Source organism: Silurus aristotelis (genome assembly GCF_946808225.1).
Source record: "Silurus aristotelis genome assembly, chromosome: 3".
In the NCBI taxonomy this organism is placed as follows: Eukaryota; Metazoa; Chordata; class Actinopteri; order Siluriformes; family Siluridae; genus Silurus; species Silurus aristotelis.
In genome coordinates, this window is record NC_139576.1 from 11,732,716 (window position 1) to 11,757,266 (window position 24,551).

The 24,551-nt window shown below is 39.7% G+C and overlaps 1 protein-coding gene across 4 annotated transcripts in view; it reads left to right on the forward strand.

The window, feature by feature from the left end:
* Positions 1-24,551, forward strand: part of fgf14 (fibroblast growth factor 14) — a 151,619-nt gene that overhangs the window by 112,493 nt on the left and 14,575 nt on the right. For all 4 annotated transcript variants that reach the window (XM_083537186.1, XM_083537187.1, XM_083537188.1 and 1 more), the window contains exon 3: positions 8,371-8,474. In XM_083537186.1, the coding sequence (XP_083393312.1) occupies positions 8,371-8,474 (104 nt within the window). The remainder of the gene's footprint in view (positions 1-8,370; positions 8,475-24,551) is intronic.

The window sequence follows — 24,551 nt, forward strand, 5'->3', positions numbered from 1 at the left end:
AGCTCTTTGGTCTTGGCCATGTTAGTAGTTGGATTCTTACTGATTGTATGGGGTGGACAGGTGTCTTTATGCAGCTAACGACCTCAAACAGGTGCATCTAATTTAGGATAATAAATGTAGTGGATGTTGACATTTTAAAGGCAGACTAACAGGTCTTTGAGGGTCAGAATTCTAGCTGATAGACAGGTGTTCAAATACTTATTTGCAGCTGTATCATACAAATAAATAGTTTAAAAATCATATATATTGTGATTTCTGGATTTTCTTTTTTAGATTATGTCTCTCACAGTGGACATGCACCTACGATGACAATTTCAGACCCCTCCATGATTTCTAAGTGGGAGAACTTGCAAAATAGCAGGGTGTTCAAATACTTATTTTCCTCACTGTATATATATATATATATATATATATATATATATATATATATATATATATATATATATATATATATATATATATATATCTTCTTCTTCTTCTTCTTTCGGCTGCTCCCATTAGGGGTCGCCACAGCGGATCATCCGTCTCCATACCACCCTGTCCTCTATATCTGCCTCTTTTACACCAACTACCTGCATGTCTTCCCTCACCACATCCATGAACCTCCTCCTTGGCCTTCCTCTTTTCCTCCTACCTGGTGGCTCCATCTTCAGCATTTTTCTACCAATATAATTCATGTCCCTTCTCTGCACATGTCCAAACCTTCTCAATCTCGCCTCCCTCACCTTGTCACCAAAACATCCTACATGTGCTGTCCCTCTAATAAACTCATTTCTAATCTTGTCCATCCTCGTCACTCCCAACGAAAACCTCAACATCTTCAGCTCTGCTACCTCCAGCTCCACCTCCTGTCTTTTACTCAATGCCACTGTCTCTAATCCATACAACATCGCAGGTCTCACCACAGTCCTATAAACTTTCCCTTTCATTCTTGCAGATACTCTTCTATCACAAATCACTCCTGTCACTCTTCTCCACCCACTCCACCCTGCCTGCACTCTTTTCTTTACTTCCCTAACACACTCTCCATTACTTTGCACTGTTGACCCCAGGTACCTGAACTCCTCCATCTTCTCCACCTCTTCTCCCTGCAACCGCATCACTCCACTGCCCTCCCTCTCATTCACACACATGTACTCTGTCTTACTCCTACTGACCTTCATTCCCCTTCTCTCCAGCGCATATCTCCACCTCTCCAGGCTCTTCTCAACCTGCTCTCTACTCTCACCACAAATCACAATATCATCTGCAAACATCATAGTCCAGGGAGACTCCTGTCTGACCTCGTCCGTCAACCTGTCCATCACCACTGCAAACAGGAAAGGGCTCAGGGCCGATCCTTGATGCAGTCCAACCTTCACCCTGAACCAGTCTGTCGTACCTACTGCACACTTTACTGCCGTCACACTGTCCTCATACATGTCCTGCACCACCCTCACATACTTCTCTGACACACCTGACTTCCTCATACAATACCACAACTCCTCTCTCGGCACCCTGTCGTACGCTTTCTCTAAATCCACAAATACACAATGCAGCTCCTTCTGTCCTTCTCTATACTTTTCCATCAACATCCTCAAAGCAAATAAGGCATCTGTGGTGCTCTTCCTCGGCATGAAACCATACTGTTGCTCACAGATGGTCACCTCTTCTCTCAGCCTGGCTTCCACTACTCTTTCCCATAACTTCATGGTGTGACTGATCAACTTAATTCCCCTGTAGTTACTGCAGGTCTGCACATCTCCCTTATGCTTAAAGATCGGTACCAGCACACTCCTTCTCCATTCCTCAGGCATCCTCTTCCCTTCCAGAATCCTGTTAAACAATCTGGTTAAAAACTCCACTGCCAGCTCTCCTAAACATCTCCACGCTTCTACCGGTATGTCATCTGGTCCAACCGACTTTCCATTCTTCATCCTCTTAATCGCTGCTCTCACTTCCTCTTTACTAATCCTATCTACATCCTGCTTCACCAACTCCACATCTTCCAACCTTCTCTCTCTCTGATTTTCCTCATTCATCAGCTGCTCAAAATACTCCCTCCATCTTCTCAACACACTCTCCTCACTAGTCAACACATTTCCCTCTCCATCCTTTATTGCTCTAACTTGCAGTACATCCTTCCCAGCTCGGTCCCTCTGCTTGGCCAATCGGTATAAATCCTTTTCTCCTTCCTTAGTGTCCAACCTCTTATACAGTTCCTCATATGCCTTTTCCTTGGCTTTCGCCACATCCCTTTTAACCTGCTGCCGCATCTCCTTGTACTCCTGCCTACTTTTCTCATCACTCTGTCGATCCCACTTCTGTTTTGCCAACCTCTTTCCCCTAATGCTCTCCTGCACTTCCTCATTCCACCACCATGTCTCCTTGTCTTGCTTTCTATTTCCAGATGTCACACCAAGTAATATATATATATATATATATATATATATATATATATATATATATATATATATATATATATATATATATATTCTGTCACATATCCGCACACTGAATAGGAAGATACTGGGCATCTTTGAATCAAATTTGTTGCTGAATAAATGCACATTTAAGTGATTGAATGAAAATCTTATCTAACGAGATGCCATTGCCTCTAGATGCAAGTTTAACATTTAAACAGCTTTGTAAAAAAGTGTGATCTGGGTAAAAAGCCTACTGGCCTTTTCTTTGCATCAAATAGACATGTTGTGGTCGCAACATCTGGTCGCTAATTAAGTAAATGGTGATAAATTGTGAACTGTGCAGTCTAATGAAGCCTCACACTTTTCAAACGACATGCAAATGCGATCACGATCAAATACATTTTTATAATTAAGCATACTAATAGTTGGCAATTCACAATCTTTGCCTCCGTATATTGACTACTGAATTGCTTTTAGGAGTGAACATCCATTTTCCAAGTACCACATGCCATTTCAGTCGTTTGAATTCTGTCGTTAGTTAATGGGCCGCACTTGCTCGTCAAATCAGATTATACACACACACTGAATAAACAAGTCCCACAGATGAAGTGAGAGAAAGATCATCCCTTGGATTGGCACCAAGGCTTGGGGGGGAATGAGTGCATGTGTGTGAGTGTGTATGGAAGAAGAAATGGTGTCGCACCAGCAAGCGGTGTATTATTAGCATTTACAGGACCTGCTTTTCCACTGCTCCAGGCCAGCTGCTTAATTTGATATTGTTTTGAAGCCACAATGAAAGAGTGACAGGCAGAGTGTCAATCTTGCACATGCATGGCTCCCCTCAACACGCCGAATAATGAGATGACCAACATGCCCATGGGCTGCAAAAATTTGCACAAAACAGTGAATTAAACTTCATTAAACTACAATATATACTATATAAATTCAGTTGTAGCCATTGTTCTTGTACAGACTATAATATAACAAAAGAACCCTATACATAAGCAGCCGCACTGAAGCTCTGAGTACTGATTCAAATTCACAGGTATCTATTATCCTCCACAGCAGCACATTGCAGTTCATAGAGCATTTCCAGCACTCCTAACTGGGCCACATTCAGCAGTGGCATGCCATTCTTGCTCATCAGTCAGTCATACCCTCACATTGGTTCATTCTACAGCAGATTAATAGACTCCGTATGGACAATTGGTGCTTGCAGTCACTATCGGATCAGCCATTCTACAGCAACATAAACAATAACCGTTACTTAACAAACCCAGGAAGCAGGCATCAGCAACAAAGAGCCATTAAAGCTGCCATGCACCACTGCTGCCTCCAATTACTGCCGCCAATTCTACTGGGGCTAACACCACTAAGTCAGCATTACGTCTGCCATAGACGTAATGCACATTTGCATTTAAGCTGTTGGTAACTGTTTACTTGTATGGATTTTGAGTGATAGCAGTGGTAATGCTTTTTGTTTTTTAATTTAAAAGAGTATAATTTTATAGTGCTACAACCCATAAATATCCAATTTGATCAAATTTGTGAAAATGACACATGCTGACTGCATTTACTGGTGAATTTGATAAACTGGCTCCTGATCAGTGTTGTGCTAGTTATTAAGAAATAGTAACTAGTTACAGTTACTCATTACTTCATTCAAAAAGTAACTCAATTACTTTGTTGATTACTTACACCAAAAAGTAATGCGTTACTGTTAAAAGTAACTTTTTATTTACTTTTTTAAAGAACGTTCTTTAATGCTCCCATTAATGCCCTTTTATGCGTTATGGTCTATACAAACACACAAACCCAGCCATTAGGGGGGCACAAGCCAGTGTACTCTTAGTGCCGGTCCCAAGCCCGGGTAAATGGGGAGGGTTGCGTTAGGAAGGGCATCCAGCGTAAAACATGTGCCAAATCAAATATGCGGATCACAAATGAGAATTTTATACCGGATCGGTCGAGGCCCGGGTTAACAACGACCGCCACAGGTATCGTTAGCCGACAGGGTACCGGTGGAAATTGGGCTACTGTTGGCCGAAGGAGGAGAAGGAGGAGAAGGAGAGGAGGAAGGCGTCTACAGAGACGGCAGGAAAAGGAGCAGTGTAGGAGAGTAGAGGTTCGGGTTGGTACTTTAAATGTTGGTACTATGACGGGTAAAGGGAGAGAGATAGCTGATATGATGGAGAGGAGAAAGGTAGATGTGTTGTGTGTTCAGGAGACCAAGTGGAAAGGGAGTAAGGCCAGGAACATTGGAGGTGGGTTTAAACTGTTTTATCATGGTGTGGATGGAAAGAGAAATGGTGTAGGGGTGATTCTGAAGGAAGCGTACAGTAAGAGTGTAGTGGAGGTGAAGAGAGTTTCTGATAGGGTGATGATCGTGAAGGTGGAAGTTGAAGGGATGATGATAAATGTCATCAGTGCCTATGCTCCACAAGTTGGCTGTGAGATGGAGGAGAAAGAAAGATTCTGGAGTGAATTAGATGAAGTGGTAGATGGTGTACCTAGGAAAGAACGATTGGTGATTGGGGCAGACTTTAATGGGCATGTAGGTATGGTTTTAAGGAGAGGAATGTGGAAGGGCAGATGGTGGTAGATTTTGCTAAAAGGATGGAAATGGCAGTGGTGAACACGTATTTTAAGAAGAAGGAGGATCATAGGGTGACGTATAAGAGTGGAGGAAGGTGCACACAGGTGGATTATCTTCTGTGTAGGAGATGCAACCTAAAGGAGATTGGAGACTGTAAGGTGTTGGCGGGGGACAGTGTAGCTAGACAGCATCGGATGGTGGTCTGTAGGATGGTTTTGGAGGCGAAGAAGAAGAGGAGGAAAGTAAGGTTTGAAACAAGAATAAGATGGTGAAAACTGAAGGAGGAAGAGTGTAGTGTGAGGTTCAGGGAAGAGGTCAGACAGGGGCTTGGTGGTGGTAAAGAGGTGCCGGATGATTGGGCAACTACTGCAGGAGTGATGAGGGAGGCAGCTAGAAAAGTACTTGGTGTGACATCTGGAAATAGAAAGCAAGACAAGGAGACGTGGTGGTGGAATGAGGAAGTGCAGGAGAGCATTAGGGGAAAGAGGTTGGCAAAACAGAAGTGGGATCGACAGAGTGATGAGAAGAGTAGGCAGGAGTACAAGGAGATGTGGCAGCAGGTTAAAAGGGATGTGGCGAAAGCCAAGGAAAAGGCATATGAGGAACTGTATAAGAGGTTGGACACTAAGGAAGGAGAAAAGGATTTATACCGATTGGCCAAGCAGAGGGACCGAGCTGGGAAGGATGTACTGCAAGTTAGAGCAATAAAGGATGGAGAGGGAAATGTGTTGACTAGTGAGGAGAGTGTGTTGAGAAGATGGAGGGAGTATTTTGAGCAGCTGATGAATGAGGAAAATCAGAGAGAGAGAAGGTTGGAAGATGTGGAGTTGGTGAAGCAGGATGTAGATAGGATTAGTAAGGAGGAAGTGAGAGCAGCGATTAAGAGGATGAAGAATGGAAAGTCGGTTGGACCAGATGACATACCGGTAGAAGCGTGGAGATGTTTAGGAGAGCTGGCAGTGGAGTTTTTAACCAGATTGTTTAACAGGATTCTGGAAGGGGAGAGGATGCCTGAGGAATGGAGAAGGAGTGTGCTGGTACCGATCTTTAAGCATAAGGGAGATGTGCAGACCTGCAGTAACTACAGGGGAATTAAGTTGATCAGTCACACCATGAAGTTATGGGAAAGAGTAGTGGAAGCCAGGCTGAGAGAAGAGGTGACCATCTGTGAGCAACAGTATGGTTTCATGCCGAGGAAGAGCACCACAGATGCCTTATTTGCTTTGAGGATGTTGATGGAAAAGTATAGAGAAGGACAGAAGGAGCTGCATTGTGTATTTGTGGATTTAGAGAAAGCGTACGACAGGGTGCTGAGAGAGGAGTTGTGGTATTGTATGAGGAAGTCAGGTGTGTCAGAGAAGTATGTGAGGGTGGTGCAGGACATGTATGAGGACAGTGTGACGGCAGTAAAGTGTGCAGTAGGTACGACAGACTGGTTCAGGGTGAAGGTTGGACTGCATCAAGGATCGGCCCTGAGCCCTTTCCTGTTTGCAGTGGTGATGGACAGGTTGACGGACGAGGTCAGACAGGAGTCTCCCTGGACTATGATGTTTGCAGATGATATTGTGATTTGTGGTGAGAGTAGAGAGCAGGTTGAGAAGAGCCTGGAGAGGTGGAGATATGCGCTGGAGAGAAAGGGAATGAAAGTCAGTAGGAGTAAGACAGAGTACATGTGTGTGAATGAGAGGGAGGGCAGTGGAGTGATGCGGTTGCAGGGAGAAGAGGTGGAGAAGATGGAGGAGTTCAGGTACCTGGGGTCAACAGTGCAAAGTAATGGAGAGTGTGTTAGGGAAGTAAAGAAAAGAGTGCAGGCAGGGTGGAGTGGGTGGAGAAGAGTGACAGGAGTGATTTGTGATAGAAGAGTATCTGCAAGAATGAAAGGGAAAGTTTATAGGACTGTGGTGAGACCTGCGATGTTGTATGGATTAGAGACAGTGGCATTGAGTAAAAAACAGGAGGTGGAGCTGGAGGTAGCGGAGCTGAAGATGTTGAGGTTTTCGTTGGGAGTGACGAGGATGGACAAGATTAGAAATGAGTTTATTAGAGGGACAGCACATGTAGGATGTTTTGGTGACAAGGTGAGGGAGGCGAGATTGAGATGGTTTGGACATGTGCAGAGAAGGGACATGAATTATATTGGTAGAAAAATGCTGAAGATGGAGCCACCAGGTAGGAGGAAAAGAGGAAGGCCAAGGAGGAGGTTCATGGATGTGGTGAGGGAAGACATGCAGGTAGTTGGTGTAAAAGAGGCAGATATAGAGGACAGGGTGGTATGGAGACGGATGATCCGCTGTGGCGACCCCTAATGGGAGCAGCCGAAAGAAGAAGAAGAAGGTCTATACAAACACAAAACTGACCTAAACACAAAGTCATTTTTAAACACTATTTTATTTAGGACAGACCAACACAAACTGAATATATCACAAGTATTTCTGAAATAAATAATAAAACAAGCTGAATAATATATTCAGAATCAAAAACTAAAGTGGCTTCTGCATCATAAAAGCTGTTGTGTTGCACACTTAAAAATGTTTCTTTCACAGATTAAGTATGAAAACTATCAACAATGTAGAACAGAACACCAGGTTAGCTTCTAGCTTCTAGCTTCGTCGAGGCGTGGAGTTTCTGGAAAGCTTCAACAGATTGGAGTTGCTGTTTATCGCAGTAGATATGACCTTCGAAACAAAAAGACACAGCTTACATTTGTCTAAAACATTTTTGTCTTCATGCTCAACTTCATTAGATTCTGACCATTAGATTTTTATTTGCTTTTTGAAAAATCCATTCCACATTTTGTCCCTGCACTTTTGGGAAGATTTTCCAATAGATTTTGGAGTAAGGCTTTAGAGATTCGTGCTTATTTAATCACAAGGATGTTATAAAAGTCAGGTGCTGATTTTGGGTAAGGAGTCCTGAGGTGCAGTCAGCATCCCAAAGGTGTTTAACAGAGTTGAGGTCTGAGCTCTATAGCAGGCCACTCAAGATCTTCCACCATGTAAAGCATATCTTCATCGAACGGGCTTTTTGCACAGGGTCTGTGTCCTGCTGGAACAGATTTGTGTCTCATAGTTCAAATGACAGAAAAATTTAATTCTACTGTATCCGGAGACACCCTATACAATTGTGTGCCTCCAATTCCAACTTGATTCACAACACATACTGCATACTTAATTATAATAATAATAATAATAATAATAATAATAATAATAATAATAATAATAATAATAAAGTGCAGTAAATGCTTCTGTAGTTTTGACACTTATGGAGGGTTTCTCTCTGGTGTTGTGGTATGTAACTCATGATGTTTGCATCAATCTATTTAACAAACACTACTCACAAAATGATTGTCTATCTGTCCTTTCCCTCTAGCGTTGTTCAATCTCATCCCTGTGGGCCTCCGAGTTGTTGCTATTCAGTCCGTGAAGACAGGGTTATACATCGCCATGAATGGAGAAGGCTATCTGTACACATCAGTGAGTAATGTGTGTGTGTGTGTGTGTGTGTGTGTGTGTGTGTGTGTGTGTGTGTGTGTGTGTGTGTGTGTGAAAGAGAGAGAATTGTGTTTGTGACAATCCATATTTTTTGTTGCTGTGGTTTGTAATATAAATATCTTGTGTGAAACTATTTATTTCTGTCTGTCTGTAATGTGTTATGAATATTAAGTCTGTTTTCATGAGCAGTATACATGTAATTTAGCAGAGATATGAAAAACTGCCCACATTATCACTTTCTTGATCCTGTTATTACAGCATATCAAAAGTCTCTATCTATCTATCTATCTATCTATCTATCTATCTATCTATCTATCTATCTATCTATCTATCTATCTATCTATCTATCTATCTATCTATCTATCTATCTATCTATCTATCTATCTATCTATATATACACACACACACACACACACACACACACACACACACATATATAAATCTAAATCTCCGCAGCAGATAATCCGTCTCCCTACTACTCTGCAAACCTTCACTCACTTCCTAATAAAAGAAGGACACTGTGGCACCCTTTCCTTCCTAAAAGGATAGAAAATTGTTCCCATCTACAAAGCAAAAGTTAGCGTTGTGTTCTATAAAATAAAGATTAAAACTCTTTTAACTTTAGGGAACATTGTCCATGCATTATACAATGCGTTTGGAAATTATTCACAGCGCTTCACTTTTTCCACATTTTGTTACGTTACAGCCTTATTCCAAAACTGATTAAATTCATTCTTTTCCTTAAAATTCTACAAACAATACCATCATAATGACAACGTGAAAGAAGTTTGTTTGAAATCTTTGCAAATTTTTTTACAAATAAAAAATGAAAAAAAAAAAAAAAAGTACAAAAGTATTCACAGCCTTTGCAATGATACTCAAAATAGAGCTCAGGTGCATCCTGTTTCCACTGTTCATCCTTGAGATGTTTTCAGACCACCTGTGGTAAGTTCATTTGATTGGACATAAATTGGAAAGGCACACACCTGTCTATATAAGGTCTCACAGTTAACAGTGCATGTCAGAGCACAAACCAAGCCATGAAGTCCAAGCAATTGTCTGGAGTTGCATGGAGGCACAGATCTGAAAAAGGGTACAGAAAAATTTCTGCAGCATTGAAGGTCCCAATGAGCACAGTGGCCTCCATCATCCATAAATGGAAAAAGTTTGGAACCACCGGGAATCTTCCTAGAGCGGGCCTCCAGGCCAAACTGAGCGATCTGGGGGAGAAGCACCTAGTCAGGGAGGTGACCAAAAAACTTGATGGTCACTTTTACCATATTCCAAAGGGCTCAGTAATCCAGTTTTAAAAAATGTCTCCTGCACTTATTTTTCCATTTTTTTTCTTGCTTTTACTCTCTCTCTCCTTTTCATACTTTCCTGTGCGAATGAGTCATTTAATGGACTGCACTCTCGAGTCCAGAGTGTTTGTTGGTATTGTCCCTCGTTTTTCGAAGAATGCGTCTTATGATTTGATCCCAAAATCCATTAGGTGCCCGTCACTCATTACTAGATTATTTCTGTGCACTTACCGAGTAAATGCTCACACCAGGGACATCATGTCAAACATCAGTTCAGCTTTTTAAATTAAGATCTTTTTATTTTTTACAATACTCACTTTGGAAATGTGAATATTAGCTCATAAATATCATATTAAATATATGCATTTTAAATACTCAGGGTAAAAAATATATTCGTTTGGTTTTTGAGACACCAGATTTTTTTTTAGCAACATGTATTTTGTTCCTCTTACCTTAAGCTTATCAAACACCTTTTGGATTAGAACGCTGACTGCGCCGCAGGCCTCCTCACCTTACATCAGAACCTGAATTTATTAACACCCTTGTGGTTGAATGTGCACAAATCTCCACAAGCACACAATCTACTGGAACATCCTTCCAAAAGAGTGGAGTTTATTATAAGAAAAAATAGGACTGAATGTAGAATGGGTTGTAGAATGGCTCATACAAACATTATGGTCCAGTTTCAACAAACTTTTGACTATACAGTGCATCCTGAACTTTAAATATGTAAAGTCTAGTACAGTATTTTATCATTTTTGAGTAAAACATGTATGCTCCTTTTGTTTATGTGCAAAAACAAGTTAGTAAAACACAGTACACAAGTTTTACTGTAATCAAACAAATATATAGATACACAGATAGTACATTTTCTTGCTTATTTAAAAATAATTTCTCAGCCTAAATCGCAGCTTTTCTTGGCATCCACCTAGTTAATTATTAACAAACATTTAGCTAAAATGCTTTGCCATACCTCTTTTCTCTTAATAATGTTCTTAGACCTTGGATCTATGCTTCAGGTCATTGTCTTGTTGTATGCTGAAGCCAAATGGGAATGCATGGCAATAGAATTTTATGGAATGGTAGCCATGCCAGTTTAGTATTACTGTCACCATGTAAACTACATTATACCTACATGTATATAATGAGTTATACTGAGCTTGTTATATATACAGATATATACAGAAACTTGTAAAGTGGAATGTATTTCATCTTAAACCTACTGTTACTGTTTTGGGTGATAGTTTGATGAAAACTAATCAAATTACTATTAAATTACACTTGTCTCTCTAAAATGATAAAACACTAGGCGTTTCCAAATTTTTGGCAGGTGCCATAGGTTCAAAAAACTTTATATTTATTACTTATATATTTTTTTATTATTTCTTTAATGGTAATAATATTATTAGTCAAGCATTCGACTATATTTAAGAAAAAATTTTTTTGTTAAGATTCTGTTCCCTGTATGTGCCTGGTTTTATTTTCCAAACAGAAACAATCTAACATTCTGTTTGTGTCACCAGTTGCAAAATGTTTTGTCTCTGCTTAATCTTACTCTTTAGAAAGAAAGTGGTTTTGTCTTTGTGCTATTAATCAGAAGTGTGTGACTGCCACTGTTGGGTCCTTAAAGAAGACCATTTTATAAACTGATACCCTTACATAAACTTACACAAACATAAACTGGTAAGTTTTATATTGACTTAATTGTAAATTGGAAAAAGTGTGAGCCCAGCGGGCAAACCTAAAGTTTAAAGTTGTACAATAAGGTTGTTTGCAATTGTATCCAGTAAAGTGCATTTAAATTATGTGCATTATAAAAAATTGAAAATGCATTATAGGAAAGTTCACACCACTGTCACTGATATGCAGTTATGAAGCATCAGTAGTGATTCCTAGTCCATAGTCAATATTTAACATGAATGCCCTAATTCAAATGATGTACCTCTGTTGTATCTTTCTGTACCCTGCAGAATTGATGGCAAGATTCTTTTATACATCGCTTAACCATCACCTTTTCTGCCCACAAGGCCATTAAACATTGACATTGAAAATTCAGTAATCTCCCAGTCGACACTCCTGCTTTTGTTGCAAGGCTGCAGGGATCAACCCTGTTGAATAATAAAGTGTGTTTTCTAAATGGCTGCTGGTGTTTACATTCACATCAATGCAAACACATCCATTCAGTATATACACTGTGATTAGCAACTGTGTGAAAACAAGTATAATGTTTCTATAAGTGCAGCATGTCTATTTCTCCTGGTGCTTATGGATTTGTGGATTTATGTTATCTTGTATTTAAGATGTCACAGCATGTTGTTTTGAGTTCTCTGGTGATTCACTGCGTGTCGATCTTCTTCAAAGCGGACTCAAAGTCTTCCTCTCTGGGGTGGCATTTGAATCGGCCAGCTTTATCTCTCCATACACTTGTAGTGCTAGGTTTTATGAGTATTAAATTGAGTCTTTACATCGGTTGGTTGCCAGCGGAGGACTATGCTCTATGATTGAGAGAGTCTTTGCAGCTGGTGCATCTATTGTTTTCCAGTCGTAATAAATTTAATTGGTAGAGATTTGATTATAGGCATTAAGTATAAAAGCCTATTGAAAATAGATTATTCACACGTGTTTGCGCTGCAAAAATGTTATCATGCAAAATTATTGTTAAAAGGACCACCTAATCTTTGAAATATGATTTAAATATTTGTGGGGTACCATTTCCATGGTGATGTCAGCTCTTCTAAAATGGCGGCCTGGACCCAATTAATTGGTTAAAAAAAACTTCAACAACAAATCTTTCAGAATGTAGGCAAAATGTGTCAATTAGGATGTATAAATCCTGATCGATATAAACTGAAATATACCTGAAATGTAGTTTCATGCAGAAGATTTGAGAGCTTGCACCAGTGGTGACTAGTGAATGCATTAGGTGACTACATGCATGTGCTTATATAAAAATGTTTGTATTTGTTCTCACAGTTTTAAAAAATTGCAGAGGACAATATAAATTGTAAGCGTTGCTGTTTAACTTTTTTCAGCTGGGCTATCCTGGGTATGCAGCTACCAATTAATTCATTCTTATTAATACATGCAAAAGGTTTATTTTTATTTTGTATTTTTTATTATTTGCCCTCTACTGTGAACATTTACAGTTGTGCCCAATTTAAAGAAGGTTTTGCAAGATATGCACCCATGTACTATAGAGCAACACATCACATTTAATTGTCATGCGAAGAGAGAAAAAAGCTCGCATGGGAACCATTTTCTTTTTTACGCATTTACAAAGCTTTTAAGAATCGCCATGCTCACAAAAGTGGGCACTGTTTGCTTCCTGCATCTAATGAGACGCACTGCAACTTGAAAGTCAGGTGATGTAGATTAGATCTCAGCTGGCCGTCACCTTCGATTTTTACTTTGATTCGGTGAACACAGAGACTATTAGCTCTGCTTCTCGAAAAATAAATGCGAACAAATGGTGCATTTTACAAAGTTAAACCTCTTGTACAATGCTTTTATGATGTGAAGCATTCATTTCTGTGCTGTAATAATTTGTAAATATGAAACGGTCACTGCTGGATCAGATTATTAGTCTGGCGAGATATTTACTGTTGTGCTAAATGGTGGTGTGATCTTTTGACTTTTATTACGTTTGGATTGAATCCCAATGTATGTGCTCCTGCAGCAGTAAAATTCAGCCTGAAATAGATCATACTTACATTATGGGCATATTTTACAAAATATAGCATGGTTGTTTCCAGAATCCAGAGAAAAAAGAGTGTAAAATAAACCTTCTCTGGTGTAAGTTTGATTAATAAGGGAGTGTATTGGATGTGAGGCTGTATTTTTTTTTTCTTTTCAGTTGTAAAATGGACTCGGTTAGATCAACCCTATTCTCCTAGTGTATAATAATGCATGGAAGTGGTTGTAAGTGCAAAAATTCTTTAATAAAGTGCATACAAAGAGAAATGCAGAAATAATTGCAAACATAAACTGACAAAGAAACAAAGACTAAAAAACAAGAAACGTGGAACATGGGTACAAAGATGATCATCAACAAAACAATAGACAGGATTCTATATACAGATTCTATTTACAGTTAACAGATAACTTGATTTAGGTGCAGAAAAAAACGTGGCTTGGTGCAGTGTTTGATGAGAAGTGCAGTCTATTATCATAGCTGTGACACTTAGGCTGATGAAAAATATATTAGGTATATGTATTGTTTAGATAAACATTTAAAAAGTAAACTTGCTCACTAAATAAAACACTATAATAATAGTTGGTAAGAGTAGAGTAGCAGGCAACCCTTATGTAAGGTGATCCCACTCATCCCTCAGGTGTACCACAGTGTTTATAAAACTCGCATTTCCTAAGTGGCTAAGTGGATAAAGAGGATAAATTGTCCCAACTGGCATTCAGCAACACTATGCAAAAGACAGTAATTGGCTTCAGACTGACAAATATCGAGGTTAAATGTGAAAGCAAAACTAGGAGAGAAAGTTATGCTTTCTCAGAATTATAGTTCCAGCCGGTAGGATTGCTGTGAATCAAACTCTCGCTCAATCTTGGCTCAAGTCCTCACCTCCGACTGTCGGGACCAAGAGCTCTGCATTTTTATTTATTTTTTTTGCAACAGATCGTTTGAATAGCCTCCAAGATTTATACATAGCTAATAAAAATTCCACACTCTTGGCACTGCATAGAAAGGGAAGAAGCGTAAGGTGCATTAAAGGTGACACTATCTTTCTATAGTCTGTTGCCATAATCTAACAGATGGCTGGCTATGAATGTGTTTTTTGGGTGTTGATTGTGATAATATTCACTTTTCCAAAACCAGCCTACGTGTATTCATCCTACCAAATCCCTCCTGCTGAAATAAGGTTGTAATGGAAACTCATTTTAAAGTATCAAATACTCAATTGGTCTTTATAAACACTTGGAAAGCAACACTAGTTATTGTTTATTATTATAAAAATGCTAGTTATTAATTGTGTCTCTGGATGTAAATTAGAACTATATTCAACATTCAAGATTTTTATTTCTCACAAACATAGTTAGTTGCAGAATACAACTTGCAGTGAAATGTAAACCTTATCGGCTACTCAGGAAATTATGTATTAAATAAAAAGGCTCTAAATATAAGATAAGATATATTAGAAATAGAAAACTAACTGAACCACCTCTTACCAATAAGTTGTTTTTGCAAATGACTGACCACAGACATTTTTTAAGCTTGTCAGCTAATAAATGAGGTAAACTTGTTTTATACATAACTTTTTACGATAGGATACTTTTCAATACACCAAGAATTCACATAGAGCCACACAAATCTAGATAAAAAAATAAATAAACCTGCATTTTTGTTTTAAAAATGTTTGCTGTTTCTTTTTTAATATATATTTTAATATATCTAATTTCTTTTTATATATATATTTTTTGGGTAGACTCGTGTACAAAAGATTTTTGTATAAATATGTTGGCATGCAGCTTAATAAATAAAACTCAGTGTCTTTTAAATAATTGATACAACTGTTTATTAGTTCCCTTGCACCATCATTTCCCACATAATTATTCAGTTATATAGAAGAGCAGATGTGACCTTTTAAATAAGTGTCATTACTTGAAAAACCTCCCTAATGTAAAGCCCCTGTCACTGTGTACTGCGCTTATGAGAACCTCTGGGAGAATTGCTTTATGCATTAACGAACAGCAAGGTCAAAGTGCCTCGTCAGGTCTGGCTTAGCAAATGGAAAAGGAAGAAAAAGGATCTATAAATAGGCTTGTTCTTTTTGCAGCTCTGTCATGGCACAATTAATGCTGGCCTTGTTTTGTTCTCAGCCATTAGACCTGAACACAGGGTAAATAATGCGACGTGTTGAGCGTGATACATGCCATTACATTGTTTTGCCAATTTCTTTACACAGCCAATAAAAGTCTATTATTATCTAAATATGGTGGTTGCTTTAATCTGTCTAGGGCTAGTCCAGGCGTGTTGTACAGGTGAACACTGTTTGGTCGTATTTCCTCATTGTTTTAATAATGTTCTATGGAATTCTGTTGTGAAATTTGATCATGAACACCTTGAAACTAGCCATGTTTATGCATAAAGACATAAAGACTGCAGAGGGACATCCAGGGAAAGCCCTATAACAAAATAAATAACCATACCAGCAAGACAGCTGATAAAATGTGCCTGCATCAGTGTGGATAGCAGAAGAGGTCTTAGTTTGAAATATACAGCAAAAAAAAACCCCTAAAAACAAAAAGAAAAACAAGGTCATCTTGGCTAATGGAAGCAAAAGTAATTTTCCTGTCTGACGACATCCAAATGGAATTCTGTGTAGAGTTCCTGAACAGTGCATTATTTCGTAGTCTAGTTTGTCATTCCAGTATAGTTTGGGCAGATTATACATTTACATTAATGCCTTTTTACTGTTCAGAACTATAGAGTTTGTGTGTGTGTGCGTGTGTGTGCGTGCGTGTGTGTGCGTGTGTGTGTGCGTGTGTGTGTGTCTGTGTGTGTCTGTTTACGAGACTCTGTTGTCTGTAGTTTGGAACCCGCTCCTAAATTAAGTGATTTTACAAAAAAGTAGATCCCATTGTGGCACATGTACTATACACGTGTGCATTGAGGTACTGTAAAGGCCATAATATCATGGCAAAGCCATTTCTATAGTTTTTTGATGGCCCTATTTGGGTCAACAGGTTCACACCTACTCAATTAACTCTTTTCACAATGTAAATTTTTTATGTTAGGAGGTGCATAAAGAGGATCTTTATGAACGTAATGTTTTATAAGACTGCACAACACCAAATGCAATATCAAGTCTTTTATGTGCCAGAAGAGAGCGATCAACTTCCCACTGTAAACTACCAGGCGTCATGGACGATGAGGCATTTATATTCGCCCATGAATGTTTGTGAACATTTTGGTTTCTGCATGGCTCATCGACTTGATGCATTTCCCAGCATGTTGTCTATAGGGCTTTAGGACTTTTCTAGGGGAAAAAAAATCAGCTTTTGCCTGGTCACATCGGAAAGAATTCCAAGAACTAAGTAGTGTGAATCTGTCTGCATTTTCAAAGAGGAAAAGATGTTCTGCTGAAAAGGTTTAGGGCAAATAACACAAGTGTCTCCAGATCAATAAATTATGCTTCACCTGGCTGACCAGAAAAGCAGGGTAGTGGAAAGAGCAAAGTATCGATTAGCAGGAGAGAGCGTGTACACCTGATTCATCTGGAGCAAAAGCCATAGCAGCACTATGAGATCGACAGGCAGCTTAAGACTAATACTTCCTCTCAGGCAAGAGCGTTCTCTGGTGCATGCTAATGCGAACTCGGAGCCTGATTAGGTGATAAAACAAAAGTGAAAACAGCTTAAGGAAGGAACTTATAAACCAGAGGACTGAATAATTATAGTTTGTTAAGCTCACAATGTCAAGTTAGAGACAGATTCCCAGGATTGTTAGCTTGGAATCATTCATAATGCCTGACTCCTATGTGTAAATAGAGCCAGAATATCACCTTAAAAATTTTCAGGCAGTTTGGCATAGAAATAGCACCCAGCTTCACCCACACATCTCCACTTGCAGAGGCTTTAGCAAGTGTGTGGGTTGACATATGTCTGGACCATTCCCACACATGCCATGGCTGTACTTGTTCACCCTAGTGTGTTGAATTGATCAGTATCGCTGCTAGGTTACGTGTTGATTATCACTGCTAATGCCACATGACTACCATTCTAATTAACTGCATCCTTATTTTCATAGGGCACTAGCAATCTATCCCAAAAAGCTTCCACATTGTTAAACACCCCATTGGCTTGTTGGCAGTGTGTAAACATCAATGCCTGTTAGCTGTGTGATTGTTTTACTATTTGCCTCAGACACCTCTGGAGTGGTGGGGATTGTAACATCTGCTCCTTTGTGTTTTGTGTGTGGAACCGATGCAAAAAAAATATAAGCAATGAATATTTTGCATTGCAGTGACTTAGCTCTGCTGCATGTGATTCCAGAGAGGAATAGAAAATTTCAGGCATGTGACTGATTTTTTAAATGATGAAATTAATGCATGCTTTTAATGCATCTGGTTATGTTGAGTTATTAATCATATACCTAGTTCTTTCTTCCATGTTGATCTTTATATTGGAAATTGAGCGAGTCTGCTGTAATTGTCCTGCTCAAAGGTATGGACATGTTTTTATCAAGCCAGTAACCTCTTGGTTTCTAGCCAATTTCATTTAACCTTTTGGGCTACAATCTCAAAGAGTTGCTGGGAAATCCAATGATTAGCTGTTAGCCATAACAGATCTGTGGAAACATAAAACTAAATCCTGTAAAATCAGCACGAATGCAGTAGTGGGAAAATATTGCGAAAGAGATTATAATCCTGTATATTATAGCTTTCTAACTTTTTGTTGATCTAAAACACCAGGTCAGGATGTACCGGCTATTGTTTTTAAGCTTTAAAATACTTCCTGAACTTATTTACATTTCAGTCTTGTGTCAGGATGAAATACTGATATGAATTTACCCACCAACATTTTCACTTGTAGCCAAATGCATCCCTAGTTGGCTAGATGGAAAAAAAAAAGCAAATCAGCTTCTTAACAGGTTTATTCCACCTGTATACTTATAACCTCCACTCCAAATATTACCACTTGATTTTCTAATGTGTATTTTATTTGTTCAATTAGCAACAAGAGCATTAGAAAGATCACACACTGAAATCAGGTACAAAGCCTTTATGCATTGTTTGTGTTCAAGTTTATTCTAAATGAGGTGGGCTCTAGTTTTTGAACAACTGTATGGGTCTCACTTTGTGTACAGGAACACTTTCATGCAGGAACAGGGTTTGGGCTTCTTAGTTCCAGTCTTTGGAATTTGTAATGCTACAGAATACAAGACATTCTTTACAATTGTGTGCCTCTATGTTTGAAGCAACAGTTTGTGTCAGCTGTGAATTCTGGTTTCGGGATGCAAAACTTTTGGTGTCGGAACACCCACTTCCAGTTTTGTGATGCGCACTTCCGGTTTGGCAGAATTTAAGAACTCCACTATTTCCACTATTTAGGAACTCCATTTTCACTTACAAACCTTGTGACAAAAACAGTTGCAGAAGAGCAGCAACCGATGCAATGAGGCAGAGGCAAAACACAGTCCAAAAGCAGTCTTTATTTCAAAAACTGGAAAGCAGAGCAGTGCGGGCAAAGAAAAAACAAGGTCCAAAAACAGTCCTTAGTCAAACCGTGGTTGGCAACAAGAATGCAGTCAAGCAAAATGGCAGGAAGATCTTTGAACTTAAACCCGAAAAGATAATGTGGCTTATAATGTGGCTATCATTTTGCTTGACTGCATTCTTGTTGCCAACCACGGATTTCTCTCCCGGATCTAGTCTCTGCCTGCATTGCTCTATTCCCCGGTTTGACTAAGGACTGTTTTTGGACCTTGTTTTTTCTTTGCCCGCACTGCTCTGCTTTCCAGTTTTTGAAATAAAGACTGCTTTTGGACTGTGTTTTGCCTCTGCCTCATTGCATCGGTTGCTGCTCTTCTGCAACTGTTTTTGTCCTCTGTGCCAGGTTTCATTAAACTTTACCCTCTTAAACCTCTGTCAGCATCCTGACCCCTGAGGTGCCCAAGGTGCCCAAGGTCTTTAGGCTCACCTTGCTTCACTGAGCCAGGTTTTTGCCTCCAATGAGCAACGTCTCCAAGAACTCCACTGCAGTTTAGGATTTGGTTGCTTTGGCTTAGACAAGTATTTGCTCCAGCTGCTGCAACCGCCGCAACTGCTGCCCCTTCACCAATACCCACTCTGGCTATTCCTGCCAGCAAACCACTCCTGCCTCCACCTGAACGCTTTTCAGGGGAACCGGGAGAAGTGCACCTTCTTGACGCAATGTAATGTGGTGTTCCAGCTCCAGCCATCCTTGTTTCCCACAGAACATGCTAAAGTGGCCTATATCGTATCCCTGCTGTCAGGTAAAGAGCTACTGTGGGCCATTCAGGAGTGGGAGCGCCAGTCCATTATCTGCTTCGATTATCACACCTTTGCCAGTGAGCTCTGCAAGTTTTTTGACACTTCTACGTCTCAGGAGGATGCTGCTAGCTCCCTGCTTTTTAACACCCAGAAAAGAAGACTGGTCGAGTTCCGTACTGCCACCACCGCAGTGGATGGAACCCACCTCCCTGTATGACACCTTACTTGGGGCATCTTACCATAGGTAAAAGTCAAACTCGTCTCATGCAAGCTACCAAGCGACATTGATGGCTTTATCTCCATGGTCACTACAATTGACTAGAGAATCTCGGCTCTTTACCCCTCGTCCCTCACCAAGGGGGGGGCTCCGACAATGAAAACATCCTCGCCCTCTTGACCCATGGAAATCGGACGTCATCACCTGTCACCGATGGAGAAGATGCCGTGCCAGGGGCCTAAGTCTTTACTGCGGGAAGGCAGGAAGGAATGATGACAACAATCTGGCAACATTTGTGGACTCTGGGGCAGATGCAGAAATTCTTGATGAGGACTGGTCCACCAGCTTGCAATGGAGATGGAGCCCCTGCCGAACACCCTTCAGGTCTGGGCTCTGGATGGATACTCGATTTACTGGACATCCTGCCAGACAAAACCCTTGCGGTTCACCTTAGCAGCATCAGGAGTGGCTGTCCTTCTTGGTTATCCCATTGCTTTAAACCTCGGTCATGCTTGGATCCCATTTTGACTGGACCAACAGCCAAATGCTGGAATGGGGGCTTTCCTGACAGGCCCTTTACCTCTTCACACCGCCTCCTGCACTGGCTTCTGCATGCCACAAATAACCCTTCTCCAAGTTATGAATCACCCCCCGATCTTAGCTCCATCCCAGCAATCCACCACGATCTCTGGGCAGTTTTAGACATAAAAAAGGCCTCTTCCCTGCCGCCACACCAACCCTATGACTGTGCAATTGGCTCTTCACCTGGGACCTCCCTCTACAGGCCACCTGTAGAAAGCTCGCCCCATGCTTTGTAAGACCATTTTCTATTTTCAAGATCATCAACCTGGTGGCAGTCCGCCTTAAGCTACCCAAGGTCTTTTAAATCCTATCCTGCATCCCAACCTAATCACGCAGTTTCATCTGGGACATCCTGAGTAGCCTGAGGGTCATCATAAGCTACCCTGGAGTGACGGGTACTGTCAGCCTGAGAACACCATTCTCACTCACTCGCCATTTTTCCCACCATTCTGCCTGGCTCCCTTCTCTTTCTTAGACCTCATCTTTTCCATTGCCCTGTGTTCTGGTTTGGCTAAGGACAGTTTTTGTCTCTGGCTGCATTGCTCTGCTTTTAGTTTACTTTTAGTTTACTGTGTTTTTTTTCTTTTCCCCACCGGGGTTGCTGCTCTTCTAAAACTGTTTATTTTCTCTCTGCCAAATTTGATTGAGATTATACATTGAGTGGGATTATACATTACAGTATACAGTTATAGAGTTAAAATAAGCAGCACTAAATGAGTATATTGTAAATAGGAGTCCAGGGATGAGCATTGGACATCATTCTTCCTGATTTATCCATGTGACACTATAAAACTTTTCTCTCACAGTGGGATTTTTAACACAGATTCTTTGCTCAATGTAGAGTCATTAGGCAACACAGAAAATAGTTAGCTAACAAGCCAAGCAAAGCTGTAAAAGAAAAAGGAACAATGACCGCAGCACAGTGTGATAAGATGTAATTAGCTGAATCTTGTTCGGACATTCTGAAGACACCAATTTTGTGTACAGTCTTATTAACTGTCTACTGGATTTGGTGGATCTATAATTAGCTGAGCATCTGTATTTTTTTCCCTCCCTCTCCCCTCCCCATGACAGAGCTTTGATGGTAAGTAGGCGATGCGTGTGGTAAATTGCACATTTAAAACGCCTGTGCTCTGTTTTAACAAATCATAAAATGTGACCTTTTTTTTTTTTTTTTTTTTATCACTTTCCTTATTTACTCTGGGATGAAGTTTGGGTGAAGCTTCCAGGCAGCCTGATTTGGTTAGTATGGAGATAAGCAGTGTCATCTTGCTGTCAGGTGAACAATTGTTGTAGTAATTACATTAAAAACACACAGGCATTGTGATGTGTCAAAACAGTGGAACATTTATTGCTATAATCTCTCGTATATTGAAAAGAAAGTCTACTGATGGTATTTTCTACTGTCTTTTTTTTTTTTTTGTCTCGAGCATATTCTTACACAGATAAGATATCTAATTGTTATGCCCACTGCATCTGCAAATTCTCACACATTCATTACAATATCATGACTTAATTCCTTTCATCAGATTTTTGAAGCCTTTTTTTTATGTTTGGCTACTTGCTGTTTTCCTCTCTCGATTCTTCTGCTTCCTGTTGCAGAAGGGAAGATAAATACAGTACATCCTCCCTGAGTTCCTCTCTAGCTGTGAAAATGTGATGGGTAAGGTGCAAGATGAAGACCTTTCAGAACACTGTTCTGCTGTTCATCCTCACAGCACACACACACCGCACATCACAACCTCCACAATAGACCATCCTTTATTCTGAAACACAATCCTCAGTTTTATCAGCTCTCTGCTGTTTCACTGAAGGGGAAATCAACAGGACATGCTCTTATTGAAAGTTATGAGTGAATAATATGAATTTGTTTGTTTTAATCGAACCTCACCTGCCATAATGGCATCCTCCACTCTATTTATATTTCCTCCCTTTAAAGCAGCTGGTGCACAGTCTACATACCTCTATTTTTGTATGCCAGGACTGATCTTGAAATAAATATGTGTAAATAATTTTGTGGAAGCATAGTACTCATCATTGCTGTAATTCTATGTAAAGTAAAGAGCATTTAAAGAATGTTTACAACCCAGAAGTGTTTTAACACAACACACTGCTACATTAAGGTGTCACTGTGCAAGATATTCTAAATAAAATCATAGCCAAATTCAGCAACAGCCTCGCCAAGTCAGATTACACAGTATGATGAAGCTCTTCTGATGATAGACCTGTGATAACAGAAAATGTCAATGTTCTGCTTAGAATGCTGATTTCCATGGGCATGAACATGCTGTTAGTATAGGGGCATATAATGATTAGTAATAGTAAGGTTAAGTCTAGAGAAAAAAAACAACTTTAAAAGGTGTAAATAAAGAGTCTTGAGATGTTTGTGACAGTTTAAAGGATGACAAGATGGAACGGCCATTTTAGTTTGAGCTGAATTACTTGAGGTCATAGAGACTTTTTTCTGTCCATTAACATCTGGTAGGCATTTATGCTGGTAGGCATTGATTAATTAATGTGCGTAAGTCTGTATTGATAAAAATCGCATGCTATTATATAAGTTGTTATTGCTAACTATTTATTCCACCGTGTAAACCAGCACCATCCTCATGCTAGTGGCTTTTAGAAACATTTCTTCAAAGCGCACTTAAAAATTTTAATAATATATTTCTGCTACTTCCAGAACATAACTATTCCAAAACTGCCAGTCTCAACTCCAAAGAATTGCAGTTTTCTTTTAACCTTATAGTGTTATCTCTGCCTAAAATAAAAACAGATTGATTTCCAGTCATACAGGCTTACACACGTCTGCAAAGAGCAAAACAACATCTGTTAGTGTAACAGAGATTCAGAGGTCAAGCTATGAGATCAGGGAAAAGCCCTAAAGCCAGAGAGGCCCTCATTCTAAAAACACCAAGGTCTTTTTATGGCTCTCATTTATAAAAGCAGAAATCAGTTTAATCACATTATGGTTAAAGCGGGTCAGAGTTATCAGTAGCTAATGTAGAACAAACACACACACACACACACACACACACACACACACACACACACACACACACACACACACACACACACACACACACACACACACACACACACACATTGCTGTTATCCAGAGGCACTCAAAATGCTGATCTGTGCTTTGCTTTTGTCAAAAAAGGACTGTTCTGTTGCCATGGTTTTGTTTGACCAAACAGCACAGTTTAATCTTTTTTTATTTATTTATTTTTTGCAGGTGTTTTCTCTGTTTGTCTGTAAAGAGCTGTTTTTTTAAATGTCAAATACAGTCTGTGCTTGAATCATAGAATTATTTTCTGATTCCAAACATTAACTAAAGCGCTCATGTATTTAATGCATTGCATATAGTAATATATAAATACTCATTGACCACTTTGCCAGGAACACCTGCACCCCTGCTCCTGTATGCATTTGTTCACCAACAGTGTGTCAGTATTGAGATGCATAACATACAGATAAAGCGATTTATGTTGACAATGATAAAATATGAGGAATAGGTGGTGCTTTGACCGAATAATATAAAACAACTGCAGTTCTCCTGGGATTCTTTACACACATAAATGTCTAGAGTTTATACTGGTGCTAAAGACAAAAAAAACATCCAGTGAGAATTAGTTGTGTGGGTGGAATTGCTAGTTCGTTGCAAGAGGTCAGAGTAGCCAAACTGGTCGATCTGTCAGAAAGTACCTTTACTTCAAATTCACTCTTTACAACAGTAGTGATGAGAAAAACATCTTAGAAAACACCCACCGAATCCTAAGGCAGATAGACTACAATGACACTGTAGCTAAGAACAGGAATTGGAGCCTACTTTGAACATACAGCAGGTTCACCAAAACTGGACAGCTGAAGGAAAACCATGGCCGAGTATGAATGAGCATGTCAGAAGCATGCTGACATATCAGCCTACAGCCCAGATTAAATGAAAGGTGAGGTATGATCTCAGTCTTAGTCATATCTAAAAGGACTT